Source organism: Octopus bimaculoides, chromosome 16 (genome assembly GCF_046866305.1).
Source record: "Octopus bimaculoides isolate indiv1 chromosome 16, ASM4686630v1, whole genome shotgun sequence".
In the NCBI taxonomy this organism is placed as follows: domain Eukaryota; kingdom Metazoa; phylum Mollusca; class Cephalopoda; order Octopoda; family Octopodidae; genus Octopus; species Octopus bimaculoides.
The window spans coordinates 21,835,274-21,861,982 of record NC_142943.1 but is presented as its reverse complement, the minus strand read 5'-3'; the positions used below and the strand labels follow the sequence as shown (position 1 = coordinate 21,861,982).

General features: G+C 37.8%; 1 protein-coding gene across 8 annotated transcripts in view; it reads left to right on the top strand.

The window, feature by feature from the left end:
• LOC106874300 (uncharacterized) overlaps positions 1-26,709 on the top strand; it is a 377,625-nt gene that overhangs the window by 178,357 nt on the left and 172,559 nt on the right. For all 8 annotated transcript variants that reach the window (XM_089364247.1, XM_089364246.1, XM_089364245.1 and 5 more), the window contains 2 exons: positions 23,027-23,199; positions 23,780-23,927. In XM_089364247.1, coding sequence (XP_089220373.1) covers positions 23,027-23,199; positions 23,780-23,927 — 321 coding nt within the window. The remainder of the gene's footprint in view (positions 1-23,026; positions 23,200-23,779; positions 23,928-26,709) is intronic.

The following is a 26,709-nucleotide window of genomic DNA, read 5'->3' as shown; positions in this document are numbered from 1 at the left end:
GCGGTAAATGTGATAACACTTTGGAGTGTTGACATTTTCAACTTGATTTTTTTTTTCTTAAAGGGGGAAATGACTATTTTATTTGTAATCTTTATCATCTTAATCAAATGGCAGGGAAACAAACTTTGAGTTTTAGTATAATATAGATGTGTGTGTGTGTAGATATCTATGTATATTACACACATACACACACACACATCAAATAAAAATGAAGATTAAAGTTTGTGTTATTATTTTTTGTTCTTAGTTCAGAATTGTTTCAGCAATTTCATGGTTACTAATCTTGCATCACGTTTAGTCATGCTGCAATATTAGTCCCCATGGAGTTGTTGAAATGATTGTAAACTATGTTGGATGAAATTACATGAAATTTTACAGGACTTTCTTTTGTTTATTAGATACACTGATAAATGGAGGTAATTCATCTCAGTATATCTGTAATTGTTATTTCTCTTGTATTGACCATTTTTTGTTAGTTTTTTGGTAATAGTGAAGATTGATAAAATATTAATGGATTTTGTTTCAACACATTTTAATTGCATTATACAGATACATTCATGTGTACTCTTATATAAATGTGTACTAGAATTGAGTTAGTGATATTACTTATATTGCATAGTTTACATTTACATTTTCATCAATCTTGTTCCATGTTTGTTAACATGTCAGCAATTATTGATTTAGTCATATATTCTATGCAGATGAGTTTTTACAGCATATATGAGAATAGTTTCTTCAGAACATCATAAAAAGACTAATATGCAGATAGACTCAGCAATTACACCATTGAATAGCACATTGATCACCTTTTGCAAGTTGGTGATTCTGAATAAGCTTATTCTGTTAAGGGAATAAGAAGAAAGGGAGAATGAAGTAGAAGGAATTAGACAAGATATTTAGCTCCATTCGTTTATCTCTTGGTTCATACATACAAGTCATATCTCCTGGTGTACTATCTTCTATAAATGAGGTAGTTGGTTGCCTCATTGTGATACACAAGTATTTCTAAGTCATCATTGGTATGTATTGTCTCCAGAATAAGATTGATGTCTGAACATCAAAAAGGCATCTGCTTTATTGTTTCCTATGATATATGTATACTTTTACAAATAAACAATCCCAACAATTTATAAATGCTTACATTCTTAGACACACATTCATATATTGCTATAGATATGTTATACATACACACCATTGCCAGACATCATGACTAATATTTTGATACATGAGTCCTTGCATTTCCACACATTCCATACATACATATTCAAATACACTTACATATATAAATATATAGTGACTTTAGATAGTTAGTGACTTCGGAATTAGGGCGAGAGAGACTCATAGACCTAAACCACATTGGAAAAGATTATGGGAGCTCAAAAACCCAGCAAACCAAAAAAATTTAGAAACATTCTACTGGAGGCTTGATGACAGAGAGGAGGGGGAAGAGGAGGAGGAGGAGACATATAGCTTAGAGGACTCCCTTAGAAGGGAGGTTAGGCGACAGGTTTACATAGTAAAAGGAATAGTAGAAGGTTTGCCAATGTTATGCAGCGCCAGGTATTCGGGATTGCGAAGCAGTGTATCAGAGAGAATAAAAATGTGGTAGGTGAGAAATGAGTGTGAATTAATAATGGTATGCTTGCACTTAGTGACACAAAGAAGAAAGATATGTGGAGATGCCATTATGAAAGGTTGTTAAATGTGGGGAATGATTGGGAGAAGGAGAGTCTTTCAAATATTGACCCAATTGAGGAACCAGTCATCAGAGTGGAAAACAGTATAATAGATAAGGCAATTAAGAAAATGAAGACTGGGAAAGCCTCTGGAACATCAGGTATCACTGCTGAGATGATTAAAATAGCAGTTGGTGTAGGATACAGCCGAGTCACTTGCATAGTTAATCATGTTATTCAGGAAAGTGTCATCCCCAAAGACTGGTGTAGCAGTATATAGAGTCAGCTGCTATAAAGGTAAAGGTGATGACTTAGATAGAAACAACTACAGAGGTATCAAACTGCTGGATCAGGCCATGAAAATTACAGAGAGAGTTATATCTCAACTAATTAGGGATAGAATTAATCTAGAATAAGATGCAGTTTGGTTTTGTTCCTGGGAGAAGTACCACAGATGCCATCTTCATAGTGAAACAGTTGCAAAAAACATATTTGGCCAAAAGTAAGCCATTCTACTTAAGCCTTCATTGACCTGGAGAAAGCTTTCAACAGGGTTCCCCACTCTCTTCTTTGGTGGTCTCCAAGGAAGCTAGGAGTGGAGTAGTGGCTTGTTAGAGTGGTTCAAGCCATGTAGAGCAATACTCACAGTAAGGTGAGGGTTGGCCTTGAATACACTGATGAATTTAACATAAAAATTAGAGTACACCAGGGATCAGTTCTTAGTCATCGTAGTTCTCCAGGCCATAACAGATGAATTCAAAACTGGATACCCATAGGAACTAGTATATGCTGATGATCTTGCTCTTATTGCAGAATCTGGAGCAGAATTGAAGAAGTTCCTGGTTTGGAAGCAAAACCTGGAATCAAAGGGCCTTACAGTTAACTTAGTTAAGACTAAAATTGTTATTAGCAAGAAAGGAGATAAGACTCTCTCTTACACTTTTGCTGTTTCCTACTCTTTCTCTATTTCTCTTTGGTCTCTCTCTCCCTCTCTTGTTTTTTCCACTGACTAGGTAACCAAGTATCTCCTTTATATCAGCACACTTGTTTCTGGCCTCTTTCTTGTACCTCTCTCTCTCTCTCTCTCTCTCTCTCTCTCTCACTAGGTAACCATGTACCTCCTCTATAGCAAGACACCTATTTCTGCTTCTCTATTTCCCTGTTACACTCTAACCTTTCAAAATTTGATGCTGGATCTCCTCATCTAATGTCCCCTTTCTTGTAATAAGACACCTGCTCCTGTCTCCCTGTCTCTTTGTCACACTCTAACCTTTCATCCTCTGACACAAGTTCCCCTCCTCAAATGTCCTGCCCCTCTCATAATTCCTTGCCTTATGAGTTACTTGGTTACCTGCCTGTGCTGGTGCCATGTTAAAAGCATCCAGTCCACACTGTAACATGGTTGGTGTTTAGAAGGGCAACCAGCTGTAAAAACCATACCAACACTAACCTTACCTGTGCTACTGCTAATTAAAAAGTACTGAATCCTCTCTGTGGAGTGGTTGGCCAAAATAGACACAGTAGCCTAGGGTAGTTTTTCTACCTAGCCAGTTCCTGTCAACCATCCTACCCATGCATGCAGGGAAGATGGATGCTAAACGATGATGATGATGATGATGATATATACATACATACATACATACATATATATATATATATATATATATATATATATATATATATATATATATATATATATATATATGGAAAGAAGGGGTGTATTTCCATGCAGGAAAAGATATAGGAAAATTTGTTTTTGAAAATGCACCTGAATTTGAAAAGCTTGTAATTGTTTTTAAATAAATTTATTTACATACATACAAAACTAGTTTCAACAATTTTCTGTTTATCAATGGTATAAACAAATGTATATAAAACAATGGGATTTTAACAATTTAAAATTGTGAAGTAAAAAACATGTTTAAATGGTTAAATGTACACAAAATTCAATGCGATGGAAAAACAAATCATACGCAAGATGACAGAAACCGTAGAAAAAGCCTTTTTTTACTCTCTTCTTTTCTTATTTATCTCTCATGTCCACATACTCTATAATACCGCAGTATGACCAAACTTTTAGTAATCCACATTTTTTTATATTCTTTACCAGTCATTTTTGATATTATCTATCCCTATCATTGAATTTTGTGAACATTTAACCATTAAACACGTTTCTTACTTTGCAATTTTAAATTGTTAAAATCCTATTGTTTTATATACGTTTGTTTATACCATTGATAAACAAAAAATTCTTGAAACTAGTATGTGTGTAAATATATTTATTTAAAAACAATTACAAGTTTTTCAAATTCAGGTGCATTTTCAAAAACAAATTCTCCTGTATCATATCTATAAAAGTGGAGATGTGTGTGTGTGTGTGTGTGTACGTGAATGTAGTTTATGCACGTCCACAAATTAGCACGCATATCGCTCCAATTTTAGGAGGACATTGTTCATGACCCTATCTACGTTTTTGTCAACTTTTTCTCTCAGAGGCACCCGCATATAGCTGTAAAAATCGATAAACTTTTACCAATTTTGAAGTTTGTTGACATGGCGAAGTCAAATCTGTGCGTACGCACGTGAAGGAGAGAGAGAGAGAATGAAAGAAAGAAATAGTGTGTTTGTGACAAGGGGAGATACAGAGTGTTTGCCAAGCGTCTAACAAAAAAAAAAAATGAAAAAGTGGAAGAGGGAGACAAAGCTGCTAAGGAAAAAAAAAATTCTCTAACCAAGACAGCGTCTAACAAAAAAAAAAAAAAAAAGGAACGAAAAAGTGGAAGAAGGAGACAAAGTGTATTACGAAAGAAAATGTAGGTAAGGAAGACAGAGTAAGTGTAAAATGTAAAATGCATTTTTTTTTCTTAAACATGAGATATAGTTTCAAATATAAGATGTTTTTGAAAGACACTATATTCTATAATAAGATTATATATACTTTCTCACATAACAATTAAAATATATTTATTTTAAATCATTTATTTATTTTAAATCGTTCATCTTTCTCCCCCCCCCCCTCTCACTCTCACACACATGCACATATACTAAGTTACTCCAATCCAGATCCCCAATGCAAACCTCAGATCAACCTTCTCCTATGCAGATCTCTAATGCAACATTTAAAAAAAGAGTCAATGAGTGGAAATAACCAATAAACTGATTCCTTATGGGATTTCCCAATCAAATTGCCAGCAAACCATTTTCAGCCAAACCAATTTCAACGGATTTCGCTCAAATCTGATGTTGATGTTACTTATTTTGGTTTGAAATAAAGCACTTGATCACTTAATAATCCTAGCTTAATCCAGGGCAGCACTGGGCTATACTGCTAGTATTATATATATCATGGCACTCTGTCAGTTACAACGATGAGGGTTCCAGTTGATCCAATTGACAGAACAGCCTGCTTGTGAAATTAACAAGCAAGTAGCTGAGCACTCCACAGACACGTGTACCCTTAATGTAGTTCTCAGGGAGATTCAGCGTAACACAGAGTGTAACAAGGCTGGCCCTTTGAAATACAGGTACAACAGAAATAGGAGGAAAGAGTGAGAGAAAGTTGTGGTGAAAGAGTACAGTAGGGTTCGCCGCCATCCCCTGCCGGAGCCTCGTGGAGCTTTAGGTGTTTTTGCTTAATAAACATTCACAACACCCAGTCTGGGAATCGAAACCGTGATCCTATGACTATGAGTTCACTGCCCTAACCACTTGACCATTGCATCTCCATATATATATATATATATAATATACATGCCCACACACACACACACATATGTGCACACACACACATATAATAAAGAACTTGGTGGAAATGAATTTAACTTTACCATGAATGATCGAATTAAAACTAGATCTGAGAGAAATATTTTTAAAATCATCTTTGCAGTTGTTCTAAACAGGAATCCTATTATGTGAAAAATAAATGTAAGATTAAAAATGTAATATATAGATGTAATGTTACATCTGAGGGTAATGAATACTTTTATATCAGTGGAAGTTCACTAATTTCCAAGAGGAGACTGGCAAATCATTTGAGTTCATTTAAAGATAAAAATAAAGATTCCAAACAAGCCTTACTAAATTAATCTGGTCTGCAAAGACTATCAATTGGGAATTAATTTGTACTGCAAAACCATTCAGAACTGGAAATAAAAAAATGTGACCTGCGTTTAGAAGAATTTTACCAAATTTTTACATCTAAGGGTAATATAATAAATTCTAGGCAGGAACAAGCATTGAGGTGCTTGCATATGAGAAAATTCACATTTTCTCAGTATGACTGTGTAATAAACATTTAAATAACAGAATGTTTTTAAATAACAGACTATAAGTGATTATCCAATCAGAACTTGAATTGAAGGTGGCTTGCTTATAAATTAATGAACAACTCATCATACAATGCAGAGTAGATAAACAAAAAACTTTAAACAGCTAAACTGAAGGATATTAACGTAAAGACCCTGAAGAAACTGCATCAGTAATATAGTAGTAGAGTTGCAATTGCAACAGTTACTACTCAGTGCGGTTGAACCATAAAGTTGTATCTATAAATGTATATATGTAAAGCTGTATATATAATATGTATGTAAGGCTATATATATATAAAAAGAATTAAAGGTAATGCTATCCCACTTTGTAATAATCCTTATTTTTAAGGATATATATATATATATATAGTGTGTGAATTTACAAAAAAAAAACAAAAGACGAAGACAGGTGTGTAAACAGATGGAGTAGTTTAATGCTCGGGAAGTGAGAAAGTCTTTTATGTTTTGAGCCTACACTCTTCGACAGAAAGGAACACAGAAATAAACAGGGAGAGAAAATGATATATAAATACCGACACACACGTACATATGTGTGTGTATATATATTTACATATTTATACACACACAAATATGTATGTGTACTTGCACACAAACATATATCCTAATATTTTGATACCTGTGTCCTTATACTTCCATGCATATCTATACTTACATACATATTCACACATACATACACAAATGTAAAAATAATATCCCTCATGAGCAAATAAAAACACACACACATACATATTTAAAGTGTACCTGCATTCACACATATCTCCTAATATCCATATATACATATGTATATGTCCACATCTGCAGGTACAATTCTACACATACATTTACACACACATATGTATACATACTCACAGACTCATAGTTTAAAACTAAAATTCAAACACTTGTATGCACTTCATATGGCTAATATCTTTCTGTGTTCTCATTCACACATGCACACACACACACACACACACACACACACACACACACACACACACACACACCTATAACATTAACAAGTATTTATATATATGTACTCATATTTATCTACAACCTTTTTTGAAATGTTTACATTTATGTACTTTGTACACACATATATACACAACTCATTATGTTCACATTATATCTATATATACACACATACACACATATATGTGCATATGTATGTATATATGCATATATTTTTTCTTATTTTATTTTTCATTTGTCTCAGTCATTTTGACTGCAGCCATGCTGGAGCACTGCCTTTAGTCAAGCAAATCGACCTCAGGACTTATTCTTTGTAAGCCTAGTACTTACTCTATCAGTCTCTTTTGCCAAACCACTAAATTATGGGGATGTAAACAAACCAGCATCTGTTGTGAAGTGATGTTGGGGGAACAAACACACACACACAAACATACATGCACACACACTCACACACACACATACACACACGCACACACACATATTAACGCTTTAGACACAAACAATTACAGAGGTATCAAGTTGTTAGACCAGGTAATGAAGGTTACTGATAGGGTCATAGCCCAACTAATTAGGGAGAGAGTCAGTTTAGATGAGATGCAGTTTGGGTTTGTGCCAGGGAAAAGCACCACTGATGCTATATTTCTGGTAAGACAGCTGCAGGAGAAATACCTAGCAAAAGATAAACACCTCTGTACCTGGCTTTTGCTGACATGGAGAAAGCCTTTGACAAGGTCCCCCGCTCCCTTATCTGGTGGTCAATGAGGAAACTAGGGATAGATGAATGGTTAGTGAGAGCTGTGCAAGCCATGCACAGGGATGCTCTCAGTAAGGTGAGGCTTGGCAATGAGTACAGTGAAGAATTCCGAGTAGAGGTAGGGGTCCACCAAGGTTCAGTCCTCAGCCCCCTTCTATTTATCATACTCCTCCAGGCAATAACACTGGAATTCAAGACGGGATGCCCCTGGGAGCTCCTCTATGCTGATGACCTTGCCCTAATTGCTGAGTCACTATCAGAACTAGAGGAGAAGTTTCAGGTGTGGAAGCAAGGACTAGAATCGAAGGGCCTTAGAGTCAACCTAACTAAAACCAAAGTCCTAATAAGTAGGAAGGTAGACAAAACACAAACCCCTTCTGGTAGATGGCCCTGCTCGATCTGTAGAAAAGGTGTAGGTAGAAACTCCATAAGTTGTACCCAGTGTAAGCTAAGGACACATAGGAGGTGCAGCAATATCAAAGGAAGGCTAACTAGCAAGATAGTTTTTGTATGTGGCAGATGCTCAGGAGCATTTCGGTGGGGTCTTTTAGCTTTAGTCAAATGGCATAGCCGTCTGTTATTTACAAGAAGACTGCACTGGAACCTGTTTCTCTCACTACCAGCGTAGGAATGCCTGTGTGGTAAGTAGCTTGCTTACCAACCACATGGTTCTGGGTTCAGTCCCACTGCTTGGCACCTTCTACTATAACCTCGGGCTGACCAAAGCCTTGTGAGTGGATTTGGTAGACAGAAACTGAAAGAAGCCCATTGTATATATGTATATATATATACGTATGTGTGTGTATATGTTTGTGTGTCTGTGTTTGTCCCCTCCTTAGCGGTTCAGCAAAAGAGATTCATTGAATAAGTACTAGGCTTACAAAGAATAAGTCTTGGGGTCGATTTGCTTGACTAAAGGCGGTGCTCCAGCATGGCCACAGTCAAAATGACTGAAACAAGTAAAAGAGTTAAAGAGTATCTATATAAGATGCAAGGAGTCTTCATCGGGGTGACTCAGACTAATAGGTATGTGCTCTGAGTGCTCAAATTGGTATGTCACTAAAAATCCAGTTTGAACTGTAGTTGAACATATGATTTTGTGATTGCCTTTCTAAAGTGGTAGGTACGGATTAAAGTAGAAGAGAAAAGGCAAACAGTTTCGCAAGACTTGACAAGGACGTTTAATTTACCTATATAATAAAGCTATTTGTCCAACTTTTTGAGTTCGCACGGTCGTTTTTTTTTCATCTTGGGTTAAGAAAATTTTCTTCGAGGTTTTCGCTAATGGTCGTACAGAGATTTGTCTGTCGACTGTCTGTAAAGCGCACCTTTTCAAACACCATCACCAAACAGCCTTTTCGCCACCAGCTTCGTTCAACCAAGATTACCACCGTGACGACAACAATTACTACTACCAACTAACTACAAGCATTCCCCCCGACGTCGCCAAGTTACCACTGTCGACATCATTACCACCACACATACAGAACACAGCTATATTACAGTTCCTGCGCCGACGTCTTCACCATCAATGTACTGTCTACCACAATGTCGTGCGCCAACAACCCCACCACCAGGGACACACCAGATCAACACACTCGGTTTTATCGACTCTGTTAGAGTGGATGTTTCCACTCACGCACAACAGTAAGAGCTAGCCGAATTGAATATTCCGTACCGGGTAACCGGTCACAACTAGCATTCCGACGCTCAACTATAGCTCTGCTCCTTGACTACAACTTCTTGAGTACGGACATTCAAAATCAACTTGTGTAACTCTTGTACGAACTGGATTTTTTCTCTACAGACACTTTTACTATGTTCTGTGTTTTTTCTCACACACACTTGTGCACTCATACATTTTCTTTCCTTTCAGTAAAAACAAACACTCAGACTTTCACATTCCGTGATTCCAGTTCCTGGACAGTAGTCATCACGATTTGTTTTCTCATTGTCTCATTTGTTTTTTACTAGGTGGCATTTACTGCCCATATTGCATGTTTTTCTTTCATTCCTTCACTTTGTACATTGCATGCATGTATCACACGAGTGTACATTTCATTTCTTTAATTTTTCTTTGTGTGTGTTTTGTGCTACATTCTTGTGGGTGGTTTTCAGTGGCCATCCTGCCTCAGGCGTTCTAACAGATTTAATATTATCGTGCGTTTCTCGCACTGGCAAGGGAGCCCTGTAGTAACGCCGTGCGCATGCGTAGTCTCACGCATGCGTGGAATTAAACAAGCAAGCTTTCCCGCTTAATTCATTCTCTTTCTTGCTGGCCAGCAATAGAGCATGGACGTGTCAAGCAGTGTCTCTAACATTCCAGCCCGGAGACAGTCTCATTACGTGTATAGCTGTCACTCTCCATCTTTCGGACTTACACTCGACAGCTCGCTCACATCTACATAACAACGTCCCAACAACTATGCTCACACACATAGAAGCTGTAACAACAAGAGCTAAAGATGTATATATTTACCACCTGAATAAATGTTGTATAAGTTGATAGTCTGGAGTTCAGCGTTCCGTTATATTCCATAATTTTATATAGGAAAGTCAGGTATACATCTAATGATGTATAACCAACTTTCCTATAAAGTAATTAAGAGAATGAAGACAGGGAAAGCCCCCGGCCCATCAGGAATCACTGCAGAGATGCTCAAAATATCTGGCAGTGTCGGCTATAGCCTAGTCACCCGTATAGTCAATGAGGTGATACACGAAGGAGCCATATGACTGGTGTAGAAGCACCATTGTCAACTGCTACAAAGGTAAAGGTGATGCTTTAGATACAGATAATTACAGAGGTATCGAGTTGTTGGAACAGGTAATGAAGGTCATGGAGAGAGTCATAGCCCAACTAATTAGGGAGAGAATCAGTTTAGATGAGATGCAGTTTGGGTTTGTGCCTGGGAAAAGCACCACTGATGCTATATTTCTGGTAAGAGAGCTGCAGGAGGAATACCTAGCAAAAGATAAACCTCTGTACCTGGCTTTTGCTGACATGGAGAAAGCCTTTGACAGGGTCCCCCAATCCCTTACCTGGTGGTCAATGAGGAAACTAGGGATAGATGAATGGTTAGTGAGAGCTGTGTGAGCCATGTACAGGGACGCTGTCAGTAAGGTGATGGTTGGCAACAAGTACAGTGAAGAATTCCAGGTAGAGGTAGAGGTCCATCAAGGTTCAGTCCTCAGCCCCCTCCTATTTATCATACTCCTCCAGGCAATCACACAGGAATTCAAGACAGGATGCCCCTGGGAGCTTCTCTATGCTGATGATCTTGCTCTAATTGATGAGTCACTATCAGAACTAGAGGTTTCAGGTGTGGAAGCAGGGACTAGAATCGAAGGGCCTTAGATTCAACCTAGCTAAAACCAAAGTCCAAATAAGTAGGAAGGCAAGCAAACCACAAATCCTTCAGGCAGATGGTCCTGCTCAATATGTAGGAAAGGCGTATTTAGAAACTCTATAAGATGTACTCAGTGTAAGCCATGGACACATAAGAGGTGCAGCAATATCAAAGGAAGGCTAACTAGGAAGATAGTTTTTGTATGTGGAATATGCTCAGGTGCAATAAACACTGAAAATGTGCAGAGAACAGCATCTGTCACATTCCAGGGAGAAAAACTAGAAGTAGTTGAAAGCTTCCATTACATAGGTGACCAAGTTAGTAGCTGCTAGAATAAGAATAGCCTGGGCAGAGTTCAGAGAGCTCTTACCTCTGCTGGTGATAAAGGGCCTCTTGCTCAGAGTAAAAGGAAGATTATATGATGCATGTGTATGAACAGCCATGCTACATGGCAGTGAAATATGGGCCGTGACTGCTGAGGACATGTGTAAGCTCACAAAGAATGAAGCCAGTATTCTCCGATGGATGTGTAATGTCAGTGTGCATACTCGACAGAGTGCCATACCCTAGCGGTTGAGGGAACCTGTGGAAGAGGTAGACCCAAGAAGACCTGGGATGAGGTGGTGAAGCATGATCTTTGAACATTAGGCCTCACCGAGGCAATGACTAGTGACCGAGACCCTTGGAAATATGCTGTGTGTGAGAAGACCCAGCTAGCCAAGTGTGACCATAACCCGTAGCCTTTGCCAGGGGTGTAACCAGCCCACTTATGTGTACCTTTTCTGCATTGGACACTAAACTTTGCTTGCGAAGACCTGTTGAGGCAAGTGAAATCGAAATAGAACCAAATTCGATGAATGGCACCTGTGCCAGTGGAGCGCTAACTGCACCATCCGAGTGTGATCATTGCCAAAGCAGCTGTCTGGCTTCCGTGCTGGTGGCATGTAAAAAGTACCATTTGAGCATGATCGCTACCAGCATTGCCTTACTGGCACATGAAAAAACATTTGAGCGAGGTTGTTGCCAGTGCCGCTGGACTAGCTCCTGTGCAGGTGGCACGTAAAATACACCATTTGAGCATGGCCGTTGCCAGTACCGTCTGACTGGCCCTCGTGCCAGTGGTACATAAAAGCACCCACTACACTCTCGGAGTGGTTGGCGTTAGGAAGGGCATCCAGCTGTAGAAACCCTGCCAGATCAGATTGGAGCTTTGTGCAGCCATCTGGTTCGCCAGTTCTCAATCAAATCGTCCAACCCATGCTAGAATGGAAAGCGAACGTTAAACAATGATGATGATGATGATGATGATGATGATGATGAGATGATGTAGGTAAAGAAGTGTTTATAGTTAGTATGTAGTTCCTTTTTAATTAATACTCAATTGTATATATTTCGATTTTGTGCACTTATCACTGTTCACCTCCAGAAAACCCTTGGATGTTTCATCATCATCATCATTTAGTTTCCACTTTCCATGCTGACACAGACTGGACAACTTTAGTGGAGCTGGCCAGCTGAAGAGCTGCCTGGGCTTCATTTGTCTGTTTTGGCATGATTTCTATGGCTGGATACCTTTCCTAACACCAAGCACTTTACAGTGTGCTGGATGCTTTTGTGTGGAACCAGCATGAGTGTTTTTATGTGGCACCATTACAGGTGCTTTTATATGATACTGACATGGACACTTTTATGTAGCACTGACATGGGTGCTTATGGGTGCTTTCATGTGGAACCAACACCCATGGGCCCACAAGATTAGGATCACTTGGGTGAGAGAGGGATGTAGAGGACATGCCTGTATGTATGGACAGCCATGATTTTACTTAGTTTGATATGCCTTCTCAAGTACAGCAAACCACCAGAAGTCTCAGTCTCTTATTATCTCCTCTGTGAGGCCCAATGTCTAAAGATCCTTACCCACCTCTTCATCCCATGTCTTCACATCTTCCTGGTATACCCGTTCCACATGTTCCCTGTACACTTAGAAATTGGCACTTCTTGATGTAGCTGCATTCATCCGTATGCTTGCTTTTCATGGCCATACCAGCACAGTCTTCCCTCATGCATACTGCATCTGATGCCTTGTATACCCAATTTTTCTCTCATGTCACTTACACTCTGTTGTACACGCACACTGACATTAACCATCCAGCGGAGCATAGTGGCTTTATTTCTTTCAAGCTTTCACATGTCATCAATAGTCACAGCCCATGTCTCAATGTGTAAAATAGCTGTTTGTACACATTCTGAAAGGCTCTCTGAACTTTACCCAGCCTGTTCTTATTCTTATTCTTATTCTTATTCTGTTCCTACAGAGCTACCTTCTCTACTGCTAATTTGGTCATCTAAATAACAGAAACTGTCTACCACTTCTAAGGATCCCCCACCCCCAGATCTTTGTGTGCGTCTATTTTCTGTATATTCATGGTGCTTAATGTACATGCACATCTGCCACTATTCTCTCTATTAATCTTCCTGTGATACCACTGCACCTTTTATGTGTCCATAGCTTGCACTGAGTACACTGTATGGAGTTTCTACCAAGACCTTTTCTACATATCAAGCAAGGCCATCTCCTTGAAGGAATCAGTAATTTGTTTACTTATTAGGACTTCGGTCTTTGCTAAATCAACTCTAAGGCCCTTTGATTCCAGACCTTGCTTCCACACCTGAAATTTCTTCTTTAGTTCTAGAAGTGATTCAGCAATGAGAACAAGGTTGTCAGCATAGAAGAGCTCCTAAGGGCAGCCAGTTGTAAATTCCTCTGTTATGGCCTGGAGAACTATGATAAATAAGAGGGTGCTGAGAACCGATCCTTGGTGTATTGATACCAGTACACTAAATTCCTTGACAACTTTTACCTTGCTGACAACAAAAATAGAATACATGAAACTTTTGATACACAGGACTAGCTTTTTTGTAATGCATGTGTGTTGGAAAGCATATTTCTCCAAAGAAAAACTGTAAAAAATTATGATACTAATTTTTCTACAAAAATCTTCACATACGTATTTATACCATGCCAGAACCCTCTGCAAAAATCAACCCTTATCAAATTTGAAGAAGATTTAATATTATAAAAAAAACATTAAACATAATCCACTCTGTTATAATGAACACTTAAAAAAATTGAATAAATTAAACAATTAACACAAGCCTCTTGAATTGTAGTCCACTGTGGTCAGACACATTGAAAAATAATGCATTAATTAAAAAGAAATTACATGGGAACTATAAACACTTTTTATCTACATAAAATGATATCAACTCAGTTGGACTTAAAATTGTATATATATGTGTGTGTATACACACACACACACACACACATTATATATGCATATATATATAGGATGGATTCTTTCACTGTGAATGACAAATGAGGGGTCAGTGAAATAAAGTGGTAATCATGTTCTATGGAGATACATGTGTCTCTTGGGGCCTGCTGATGCCTTACAAGCCTTTTGGCAAATGGAACAAGTTGAGGACTCAGTTTGCTTAGCAAGACCTGCTTTGCTCCATATCACAAAACACAATGACAAGTAAGATTTTCATTTAGAAGAGTGGTGATTTTCCAGCATGCCTTCATGCTTGCATGAAGTTGGTCCTGATGTTGGAGTCAACTTTGCTCAAATCTTTGAACTGAAGCATCAGAATACCAGGTCCTGTGTTCTGATGCTTTGTTTTACAAGGGAATGTTGCATCACTTTAGATTGTCTTTTAGTTTGTCTTTGAAGCGCAAGAGTAGCCTTCCAAATCACCTTTCTGTTGGGAATTAGCCAAAGAGAAGTTGCTTCAGAATTCTGGCTAGAGATAACCTGACCATTTAAACTGTATTTTGATGAGGATGGCTTCAATACCTGATATGTTGCATTTTTTTAGCACCCCACTGTTATGAATATGGTCACTTGGTTTTATGTTGGAGATAGCCCTCAAGCATTTTATATGAAAAGCATCAAGCTGGTTGATGGGCTTTCTATACAGGGTCCAAGATTCAGTACCATAAAGCAATGATGTCAAAACCACTGACTTGTATACATCGACTTTCACCTTCAAGGCTGTTCCAAAGCCTATGGTTAAGCTTACTCAAAGTGGAACTAACCTTCCTAATTCTGGACTTTATTTCTTTAACCATCTTAGCATCATTGGACACAATGGAACCAAGATTTGAAGGAAGAAACAATGTTAAATATTTTCCTGTCAATATATACAGTGGAGACAACAGCAGGAGGATAGTCACAAATGGGCTGATGGACAAGCTCAGTTTACTTGATGTTGATGGTCAGACTAAAAGTCTTTGATGCACATTATACATTATACACACACACAAACATATATATATACATTTCACTCTGTGAGATGATGGACTCTGAGCAGACAGAAAGTCAAACAAGTCATATACAGAAGTGCTATCAGTAAGGTGAGAGATAACCTTGAGTACAGTGATAAATTTAGTTTATAGGTAGGCATTCCATAGGGCTCGGTTTTAAGTCTAGTCCTCTTCATAATTGTTCTCTAGGCTATAAAGCAGAATTCAAGACTGGCTGGTCCTGAAAACTACTACATACTGATGATCACGTTCTCATCTATTACAGAATTGGAAATGGATTTCCAGGTATGGAAGCAAAACCTAGAATGGAAGAGCCTTAAAGTTAATATAGTAAAGATCAAAGCTCTAGTTAGTAGGAGAAGTGATAGGACTCTACCTTCTTCAGGTAAATGGTTCTGTTCAACATGTAGGAAAGGTGTAGGAAGAAATTCTATATGCCTATACCCAGTGCAGATTATGGACACTCGAGATGCAGTAGAATTGCAGGAAGGTTAATAGAGAAAGTAGTGTTTGTATGTGGAAGAGGCACAGGAGCCCTAAAGACTAATGATAGACAGAAAGGTAGTAGATAGTTTCTGTTACCTTGGTAACCTAATTAGCAACGGAAGAGAATGTCATGAATGTGTAATTGCTAGAATAAGAATAGGCTGAATAAGAATAGCTATTACCTCCATTGACAACAAATAATTTTTTTTCTCTCTCTCTCTCTCTCTCTCTCACTCTCTCTCTCTCTCCCCCCCTCTCTCTCTCTCTCTCTCTCTCTCTCTCTCTCTCTCTCTCTCTCTCTCTCTCTCTCTCTTCAGCAGGGAGGCTCCAGGATTTTTTTTCGGAGTGTTGCCCAAAAGTTTTGGGGATATACTACATAATGTGGCTATCACATTTCATAACTCATGGACACATTTTTATGTATTCTAGCTTTGTTGTAGCGGACTATATATATATAAAACAGTAAAGCTGTGAAACTGCTGGAAATAAACCTTGGTCCTGATTTTTGGAGTTTGGCTCGGCTTGAAAAGGTGTTGCCCAAGCAACTAGGACATCACCCCTGCATCCGCCACTGCTTAGATTGTATGATGCTTGTGTATGTACAATAATGATACATGGTAGTGAGCCCTGAATACAGAGGACATATGAAGACTAGAAAAGAATGAAGCTAGTATGCTCTGTTGGATGTGCAATGTTTGTGCAAGTTCAAAAAATGCTAATGTATTGAGAGTGAAGTTAGGTATCAGATGTAGTGTGAAAAAGAGAAGACTGCTGGTTTGGTCATATGGATGAGGAAAGTTGCATTAAAAAAGTGCTGGTTGCTGTAAAAGAGGTAGACCCAGTAAGACATGTGACAAAGTATAAAAGGCTGATCTCAAGATGTTGAGCATTACAGAGAAGATGACAAAGGACCAAGGAGATTGGCATTTTACTTTACTCAAAAACACAGCAAAAATGCTATCTTAAAATCAATCAGTTTTGTTGTGTGTGCAGGGCCCGAACCCCCTCCTCTCTCTTTGTCACATCAAATATTTCCCTCCAATTCTCATCCTGTAATACCTATTACACTTCCATCTGTGTTACTACTTGGCCCATTTACTGTAACCCCTTATGCATGTCTGCATGTCTATATCTCTCTTTCTACTGTTCCTACACTTTGCACATCATCCCACTACATTCTGATCTACTCTCCTACTTGAGCTACCATTATATCTCCCACCTTACCCTTCTCCATACTAGTATTTCCTTTCAATTGAACCTCCACTCTGTTTATCATTCAGTAATTCATACCTATCCCCATTGTTAACCACCTGTTACTTCCCACCTTGCATTCTTATGAAAATACCCACTTTCTCATTCCGTCCTATGACCCACTGTCTGTATTCTTTCTTATGTTCACCCTCTTGTACCTTGAGAGTTTGCTCTGGCACCTCATACCTCCCTTTTATCTCCTTCAGCTATGTATCTCTTCTATAACAAGACATCTGTGCTTGTCCTATTATGCTTTAACCTTTCAACATCTGGTATAAAGCCACCTACAAACACTTTCCCCTTTCAAGCACTCCCCTCTTAGTAGTAGGAGCTTTTTCCTTTTCTTTTCTCCCTGTTCTTTTTCGTGTTTGCAAATCACACAGCAACTTCACTAGAGCTGGTGACATGAACAAGCACGTTGTGAAGTGGTTGGCATTAAGAAAAGCATCTGGCTATAGAAATTATGCCAAAGTTAATATTGGAGCTTGACACAGCCTTGTAGCTCACTGGATCCTGTCAAACTATCAATGATGATGATTATGATATATATATCATCATCATCATCATCATCATCATCCTCGTTTAATATCTGCTTTCCATGCTAGCATGGGTTGAGTGGTTTGACTGAGGACTGGTGAGCCAGAGGCTGCACCAGGCCCAATCTGATCTGGCAAAGTTTTTACAGCTGGATGCCCTTCCTAACACCAACCACTCTGAGAGTGTAGTGGGTGCTTTTACGTGGCACCAGCACAAGGGCCAGTCAGGCAGTTCTGGCAACGACCACGCTCAAAAGGTGTTTTTACATATTACCTGCTCAGGAGCCAATATGGTGACTCTGGTAATGACCATGCTTGAATGTTGTTTTTCACGTGCCACTGGCACATGTGCTGGTAAGGCAACGCTGGCAATGATCATGCTCAAATGGTACTTTTCACGTGCCACCGGCATGGGAGCCAATCCGTGGCCCTGGCAATGATCACACTCAGTTGTGCTTTTAACATTCCACTGGCATGAGTGCCAATCAGGCGGTACTGTCATCGGCCACGTCAGCAATTTTGATTTGTTTCCACTTGCCTCAGCAGGTCTTCGCATGTAAAATCCAATGAATGAGGGGTTCTCATAAGTGGGCCAGTTACACCCCACGTTCGGATGTGCTTTTAACGTTCCACTGGCACAAGTGCCAATCAGGCGGTACTGTCATTGGCCATGTCAGTGATTTTGATTTTGATTTCACTTGCCTCAATAGGTCTTTGCAAGCAAAGTTTATTGTCCAATGAATGAGGGGTATTCATAAGTAGGCTGGTTACACCCACTGGCATAGGCCATGGGCCATGGTCTCACTTGGCTTGTCAGGTCTTCTCAAGCACAGCGTATCTCCAAAGGTCTCGGTCACAAGTTATTGCCTCGGTAAGGCCCAATGTTCAAAGGTCGTGCTTCACCACCTCATCCCAGGTTTATCTGGGTCTACCTCTTCCACAAGTTTCCTCAACTGCTAGGGTGTGACACTTTTTCACACAGCTGTCCTCATTTATTTGCAACACATGACCATACCAGTGCAGTTGTCTCTCTTGCACACCACATCTTAAACCCAAATTTTCACTCAGTGTGCTTACACTCTGTCATGTATGCTCACTGACATTTCACATCCATCGGAGCATACTGGATTCATTCCTTGCAAGCTTACGCATGTTCTCAGCATTCACAGCCCATGTTTCACTGCCATGTAGCATGGCTGTTTGTACACATGCGCCATACAGTCTATCTTTTACTCTGAGTGAGAGGCCGTTTGTCACCAGCAGAGGTAGGAGCTCTCTGAACTTTGCCCAGGCTATTCTTATTCTAGCAGCTACACTTTCAGAGCATCCACCCACCCACCCTGCTACTGACTTGGTCCCCTAGGTAACGGAAGCTATCAACTACTTCTAGTTTTTCTCCCTGGAATGTGACAGAAGCTGTTCTCTGCACATTTTCAGTGTTTATAGCACCTGAGCATTTGCCACATACAAAGCTATCTTCCCAATTAGCCTTCCTTTGATATTGCTGCACCTCTTATGTGTCCATAGCTTACACTGGGTACATCTTATTGAGTTTCTACCTACACCTTTCCAACAGATTGAGCAGGGCCATCTACAGTTTGTCAGCCTTCCTACTTATTAAGAGTTTGGTTTTAGCTAGGTTGACTCTAAGGCCCTTCAATTCTAATCCTTGCTTCCACACCTAAAACATTTCCTCTAGTTCTGATAGCGACTCAGCAATTAGAGCAAGGTCATCAGTATAGGGGCATCCTGTCTTGAATTCCTGTGTGATTGCCTGGAGGACTATGATGAATAATAGGGGGCTGAGGACAGATCCTTGGTAGATCCCTACCCCTACTCGGAATTCTTCACCGTGTTTATCTTTTGCTAGGTATTTCTCCTGCAGCTGTCTTACCAGAAATATAGCATCAGTGGTGCTTTTCCCAGGCACAAACCCAAACTGCATCTCATCTAGACTCACTCTCTCCCTAATTAGTTGGTCTATGACCCTCTCCATGACCTTCATTAGCTGATCCAACAGCTTGATACCTCTGTAATTATTTGTATCTAAAGCATCACCTTTACCTTTGTAGCAGTTGACTATAGTGCTACTACACCAGTCATTGGGTATGACTTCTTCATGTATCACCTGATTAACAATACGGGTGACTAGGCTATAGCCGACACTGCCAGATATTTTGAGCATCTCTGCAGTGATTCCTGATAGGCCGGGGGCTTTCCCTGTCTTCATACCCTTAATTGCTCTAACTACCAAGGTACTGTCAATTCAAATAGCTGGTCCCTCTATTGGGTTGGCATTCGGCATATTTTCTTTTTCCCATTCATTCTTTTTATTTAGCAACCTTTTATAGTGGTGTCTCCAAACCTCTCTCTTTGCAGCCTCGTTTAATGCAAGTGAACCATCATCCACGCGGGCACATTTCTCTCCTACGACATCACGGTTCTTTCTCATACACTGTCTTACAACTCGGAATACCTATATATATATATATATATATATATATATACACAAGTACCGCCTGACTGGCCTTTGTAGGGTTCTCAAGTGAGATCGTTGCCAGTGGCCGTTTTCATGCGGGTGACACATAAAAGCACCCACTACACTCTCTGAGTGGTTGGCGTTAGGAAGGGCATCCAGCTGTAGAAACTCTGCCAAATTAGATTGGAGCCTGGTGTTGCCATCCGGTTTCACCAGTCCTCAATCAAATCGTCCAACCCATGCTAGCATGGAAAGCGGACGTTAAACGATGATGATGATGATGATGATGATACATATATTTACCATAAAAAGCCATGTAATGTGTGCGCCTGTGTAATTTACACAAGTGATTATCAGGATAAAAATTGTTAAAAAAAGCTTCTTCTTGTGTAAAATTTGCACCCCAAAATTTTCAGAATTGCTGATATGACCAGGAAGGAAAAGGTTTTCAATTTAGTTGTATTTAACATAATTTCACTTACTTATGATTAGATTTTATTAAATTTTCAATAAATGAAGATAATGTCTGTTTAACAGGTATCACATTGAAAGCTATTAAATTAGGAAGTGTTTGTGTTGTTTATAATAAACTTTATTTTGCATTTCTTGCCCACAAGAAATTGTGTCCAATCTTTAGCATACTTCTGTATGTCTTCTCAAATCATAATCACAGGAAAAGTTGTTGATAATTCTTATCAACAAAAACAAAGCTGATAAATGTGTTCAGGTGTTGCAAAATAAGTTTAATTACCAATAAACATCAGCTTGGATGACACTTTACTCAACCAACAGAGGAAGATGACCAATCAAGCTAATTATGTAAACAGAATTCTGATTGGTCAAAAGTGTCTTCTTGTCTCGAGCTCTGATTTTCTGCCTATTCCTGTCAGAACCTTTGATACAGAGTATCAAAATTTTAATCCCTTTCATACTTATAAAGTGTCAAGCACACTTAAAAGTTTGTCATTACCATTTTAGCCAGGAAACCAAACTGGTAGTTTGGTAACCCATTAAAATAAACATTAAAAATCAAAAGGAGAAAATAAGCAGCTTTGCAAGTTTAATCAGTGTTTATTGAACAAGAGAGGTGCAAAATTTAAGAAGCAAGTTGTTAGAATATACATGTCTGTGAGGAGACATAAACAAGAATAGCAAAAATCTACTATACCAAAAGGACTGCTAATACATACATTACAAGTGTTCTATGAATGTGAAATGACTTTAAACATTGTATAAGGTAAATGAAGGTTTCTGTAGGAACGCTAAGTCATATTCATTTAGTGAGTTTACATGTGAAAGGATGAATTAAAATGTTGTCGTTGTCAACGTTAGATGCAGTAAGAGCTAATAGTGGTGATATCAGCAGTGAGGAATTTCATTGTCCTAATGCAGAGAAAGCGAGCAAATAGCTTCCTGATGCAAATGCAAGCTAGACTCCCTAAGTGGAGAAAAACTGATCTATTTAAGGAAATTGCTGGGCTCCATTGTGATAGGTAGAAACTCCAGACAATGTAAAATATGGCCCGGACCATGATTACCAGCTTGAACATCAAACTTCAAAAAGTAGTTAACCATTGCCTACAATAACATCAATCGAAAACAATCATGGTCCAGGTGTAACGAACCAGCACAAACCACATCAAAAGCTGAATTGTATCAAAAAAATATAATATCGTCAATTTGGTGGGATTACAAAGGTGTTGTGTATTCTGAGCTGCTTCCAAGGAACTAAACAATCCATTCAGATGTTTACTGTCAACAGCTAATGAAACTGGAGGAAGCAATCTAAGGAAAACGGTCAGAATTGTAAAATTGTAAAGGAATCGCATTCCACTATGACAACACTAAACCACACACATCTTTGCTAACTCATAAAATATTACTGGAGCTTGGTTGGGAAGTGATGTTACATCCACCATGCAGCCTTAACCTTGCACCATCAGATTACCATTTATTTTGAAGTTTGCAAAATTCTTTGAATGGTAAAAGTTTCAATAATGATGACAACCTGAATAACACTTGCTTCAGTTTTTGGCTGATAAGGACTAGCATTTTTATGAGCATGGAATCATGAAGTTGCCAGAAAGATGGCAAAAGAACATCAAACAAAATGAAAAATATATAAATCATTAAACTTCATTCTTTGTATGAAAAAAAAAATGACTTTTTTTTCACAATGAAAAACCGAAATTACTTTCTTGCCAACCTATTCACACATGATAGAAATTTATAGAGCAAGAGAACAAATGGAAAAGATCTTTGATAGACAATATAAAGGAAATACATGCAATCTTACCTCATAGTTAGTATTTTATTACATTATAGATGCTTCTGTCTTAAGAATTATATCTCTCATCAGGCTGTGTAAAGGATAGAAGCCTTCTATATCCAGTAGTCATACAGGCTGAATATAAAACTGCCTGTAATGGACAAATGTGCTGAAAATTGACTTTTTTTATATCGAAGTGGATGAACAATTATGAACATTGGCAAAAAAACTGGAAACCTGATGCTCGATAAACAAATTTCTTTGATATTTGTTCTGCATCTAGTTAGACACTCTCTTGTTATTTTCAGTAAACCAGGGACTGATCCATTAGAAACTTGTAATAAATGATAAAATTGTTCATACATAAAATATTTGAATTATTAAATCACATTCTACTGTCTTAGAAAAGAAGGCATTACATAAATTACCCTGGAGCCATGTTTCTAGAAGTAATGGTCATGGTTGGAATGTCATAGATCTGTTTGATTGTGGTTGTCTGGGGCTAAACAACTCACAATAACAATCCAATAAAAACTTTAGGTCAAATTGTGATCCTTGCGAAAAAGTATTTAATTATTTTGCTATTTTATTATTTCTTATGATTTTATTACTCCTCTTCCAGAAAAGTTGGAGACCAAATTTGCTAGTGCCACTAATATAACTCTCCTCCAATTACCTTCCAACTATCCACCAAGTGATGAGATTTTCAAGTACTATGTTAAAAAGTTTACCACCTCTGGTCATCTTCAGCTAATTTTTACCAATTACCTCTGTTGTGCTGACTGCTATGTTGTCGTAAGTATACTATTTACTCTTTATCTTCGTGTACTTTCCTGGAGAATTTGATAAGGATAACTGTTACTTTCATATCCCTCTCTTGGCTGTCATGCAATATAACTGATTTGATATGGTACAATATCAATTTTGATATATATTGTGATATGATATAGTTGTTCATGTGATTGATGGCATACAATCTGATACATTGTATAATAATATACAATGATGTGATGTGATATGAAATTTTCAGTCAACTAATACTTACACCTTTTATTTCTGTTGCTATGGTAGATCACATGACATACCTAACTATCATCAATATAGTCAATTCTCTCATTTATATAATATATCTTCTATTTTATATGTTGTTATACAATATACACTAGCTATTATTCCTTCTATATGGTAAACACATGACATACATATTTTTCCATGTGTGGTACATCATGATATATATAATGATATAGGTGTGAAGCAAATAACATTATGAGAGTCACAAAGTATGATTGTTAATAGATTAAATGATAGTGTTTGACTGATGTGAAAAACTACATTGTGTATCCATAGGCATTTATGAATTCACCTTTTATTTCAGATTGCATTTGGATCCTCAGTATTTAACAATTCTCAAAAAATTATGCGGAGAGTGTATACTAGTAAAGATACCATCACCATGAAATACTTCACTGGCAAGATTTATCCTGGATACTGTGGACTTAAGGCTGAAATTCGTTATTTTGAAGGTTTACACATCCTTTCAATATTTCTATCATTTCTTACTTCTCTCTATCTCTCTTTCTCTTCCACTTTCTTATTTCTATACATTTATCTTCGATTCTGTTTCTTGCAGCATGGGAAGAATGAATACTTGATGTGGTTTTAGAGTCAGGTTTTGAGTCAGGTTTTGAATGCTATTTCAAACCTTATTTATAATTTTAATAATTACTATAACCTATAAGGTTTTTTTCTTCCCATGCTGCCACTAGATTTGATCGCTATTTAAAATAACGGTCTTATCTTTATTTATATAGATATTTTTATATATATTCACTTAATCATTATATTCACTGCAGTGGTATTTTGGCAATATAACACATGGTGTCTGGATGGACAACTGAACTAGTGGTTGTACATATGTGCATATATATGTATGTACATGTGTGTATACGTGAGTATTCATATGTTTATATATATATATATATATATATATATATATATATATATATATATATGGGGGGGGGGGGGTATTTACGCGTAATTCATGTTTTATTTCACTGACAACAGCAGAGTGTATTTTTATACAAAGCCAGAAACCCAGGGTCTGGAATTATCCAATTTTTACTACCTTATTTGTCTTTTGTCTTTTCACCTTGTGCTGTACTGAATATTTGATGCAGTTTTAGAGTCAAATTTTGACTGCTATTTCAAGCATGGTGGTATCTCTTAGATACCCTTATTTATAATTTTAATAATTATTATAACCTATAAGGTTTTTTCTTCCCATGCTGCCATAGATTTGATTGCTATTTAAAATGACGATCTTATCCTTATATATATATATAAAGTCTGTCATACCGGCCATGACGAAGGGAAATAGCCCTGAAACTCGAGTCGCCTTTATATATTTATATTTATATATTTGATCCTTTATATTGAACACTCAATATTTCATCTACATTCAATACTTTCTTTCATGGTGCCATCCATTTTTATTTTATTTTATTTTATATTATATATTGTATATTATATTATATATTGTATATTCCATATTCTATACCCCACATTGGTCCTGCAGGAATATAAATAAAACATAAAAAACAGACAGTGTTGGAACTCTTTTAAACAAAATAATATATATATATATATATATAGCAGGTAGGTCCAGAGTAATCCATAAGCAGGTGAGGTGCAGCCGGAGTGTAGAAAGTCCAGAATAAAGTCCAAAAGAGTGTAGAAAGGTAGAAAGTTAGTGGGTGATGAGAGGAGACAGAATCAACTGGTGCGACCACGTGAGTGTGTGATATGTATCGGGAGAATTCACAAAAAACAACAGACGAAGACAGGTGGTGTAGAAAACAAATAGGTGTATTAGTATAATGCTTGGGAATTGAAAAAGTCTTTAATGTTTTGAGCCTACGCTCTTCTACAGAAAAGGAACACGGAATGAAACAAGGAGAGAAAAAAAAATGTGTGTAGTGGTCAGCAATCTATCATGGCGAATTCCAGACAGAAGGGTTACCCAGGAGAGTTAAGAAGAAGGGGAGATAACATAGTGATCCCAAAACGAAGGTGCATGTGTGTAAGAGAATGCTGGTGATCTTAACGTATGCATATGTGGTATGTAGGTGTGGAAATGTGGGGATGGGAATTGGTCAGTGGTGGTGTGTTGTGATGTGATGTGTTGTGTGGTATGGTGTAGCATGGTGTGGTGTGGTGGTGTTGGGAGGAGAGGGAGGCAAGTGTGCATAAAGCACGGGTGGGGTGGGATGGGAAGGTGGGGTAGGAGTGTGTAGGGGTGGCTTTTGCCATGATAGATCGCTGACCACTACACACATTTTTTCTCTCCTTGTTTCCTTCCATGTTCGTCTGTTGTTTTTTTTGTGAATTCTCCCTACATATATATATATATATATATATATATATATATATATATGTATATGTATGTATGTATATGTATGTACGTATGTATGTATATATATGTATGTATATATATATGTGTATGTATATATATGTATATATAATATATATATTTATATACATATATATAATAATATTATAAATAATGTATACATATATCCATACATATATGTACATACCTACATATATATGTATATATACATGCATATATGGGTACAGGACATCAAAAAAACGTTGAACACAATGAGAAACGAAAACATAGAAAACAAACTTTTTTCAAACAACAAAAAAAAAACAGAGAAACGAGACATGCAACATAAAGAGTATACCTCTTCGTCAGTTGTCCCTGTTTCATCTATTCTGCATTTCGAAGGCAAGGATAATACGCGACTTCGTAGAAACAGTCCTTCCTGCAAAGCAAATCAAATAAAATTTGGGATTTTTTGCAGAGAGTGAAAGTGTTAACAAGAACAGCACAGTGAGAACAAGACAGTAAAAACAAAATGATAGAAAAATTATGAGCACTTGGTAGATGAGCCGTGAGAGAAGACAGGAAAAGGCACGTCTTTTCTTTAGGAAGGAAGTGGACAGAAAGAGAGATCCCCCTCCACAAAATATCCCAAATTTTATTTAATTTGCTTTGCAGGAAGGACTGTGTCAACGAAATCGCGTATTGTCCTTGCCTTCGAAACACGGAGTAGATAAAACAGGGACAACTGATGAAGGGGTATATTCTTTATGTTGCATATCTCATTTCTCTGTCTGTTTTTTCATTGTTCGAAAAAAGTTCGTTTTCTGTTTTCGTTTTTATGTTTTCGTTTCTCATTGTGTTCAACATTTTTTGATGTCCTGTATCCATATATCCATGTATATATGCATATATATGTA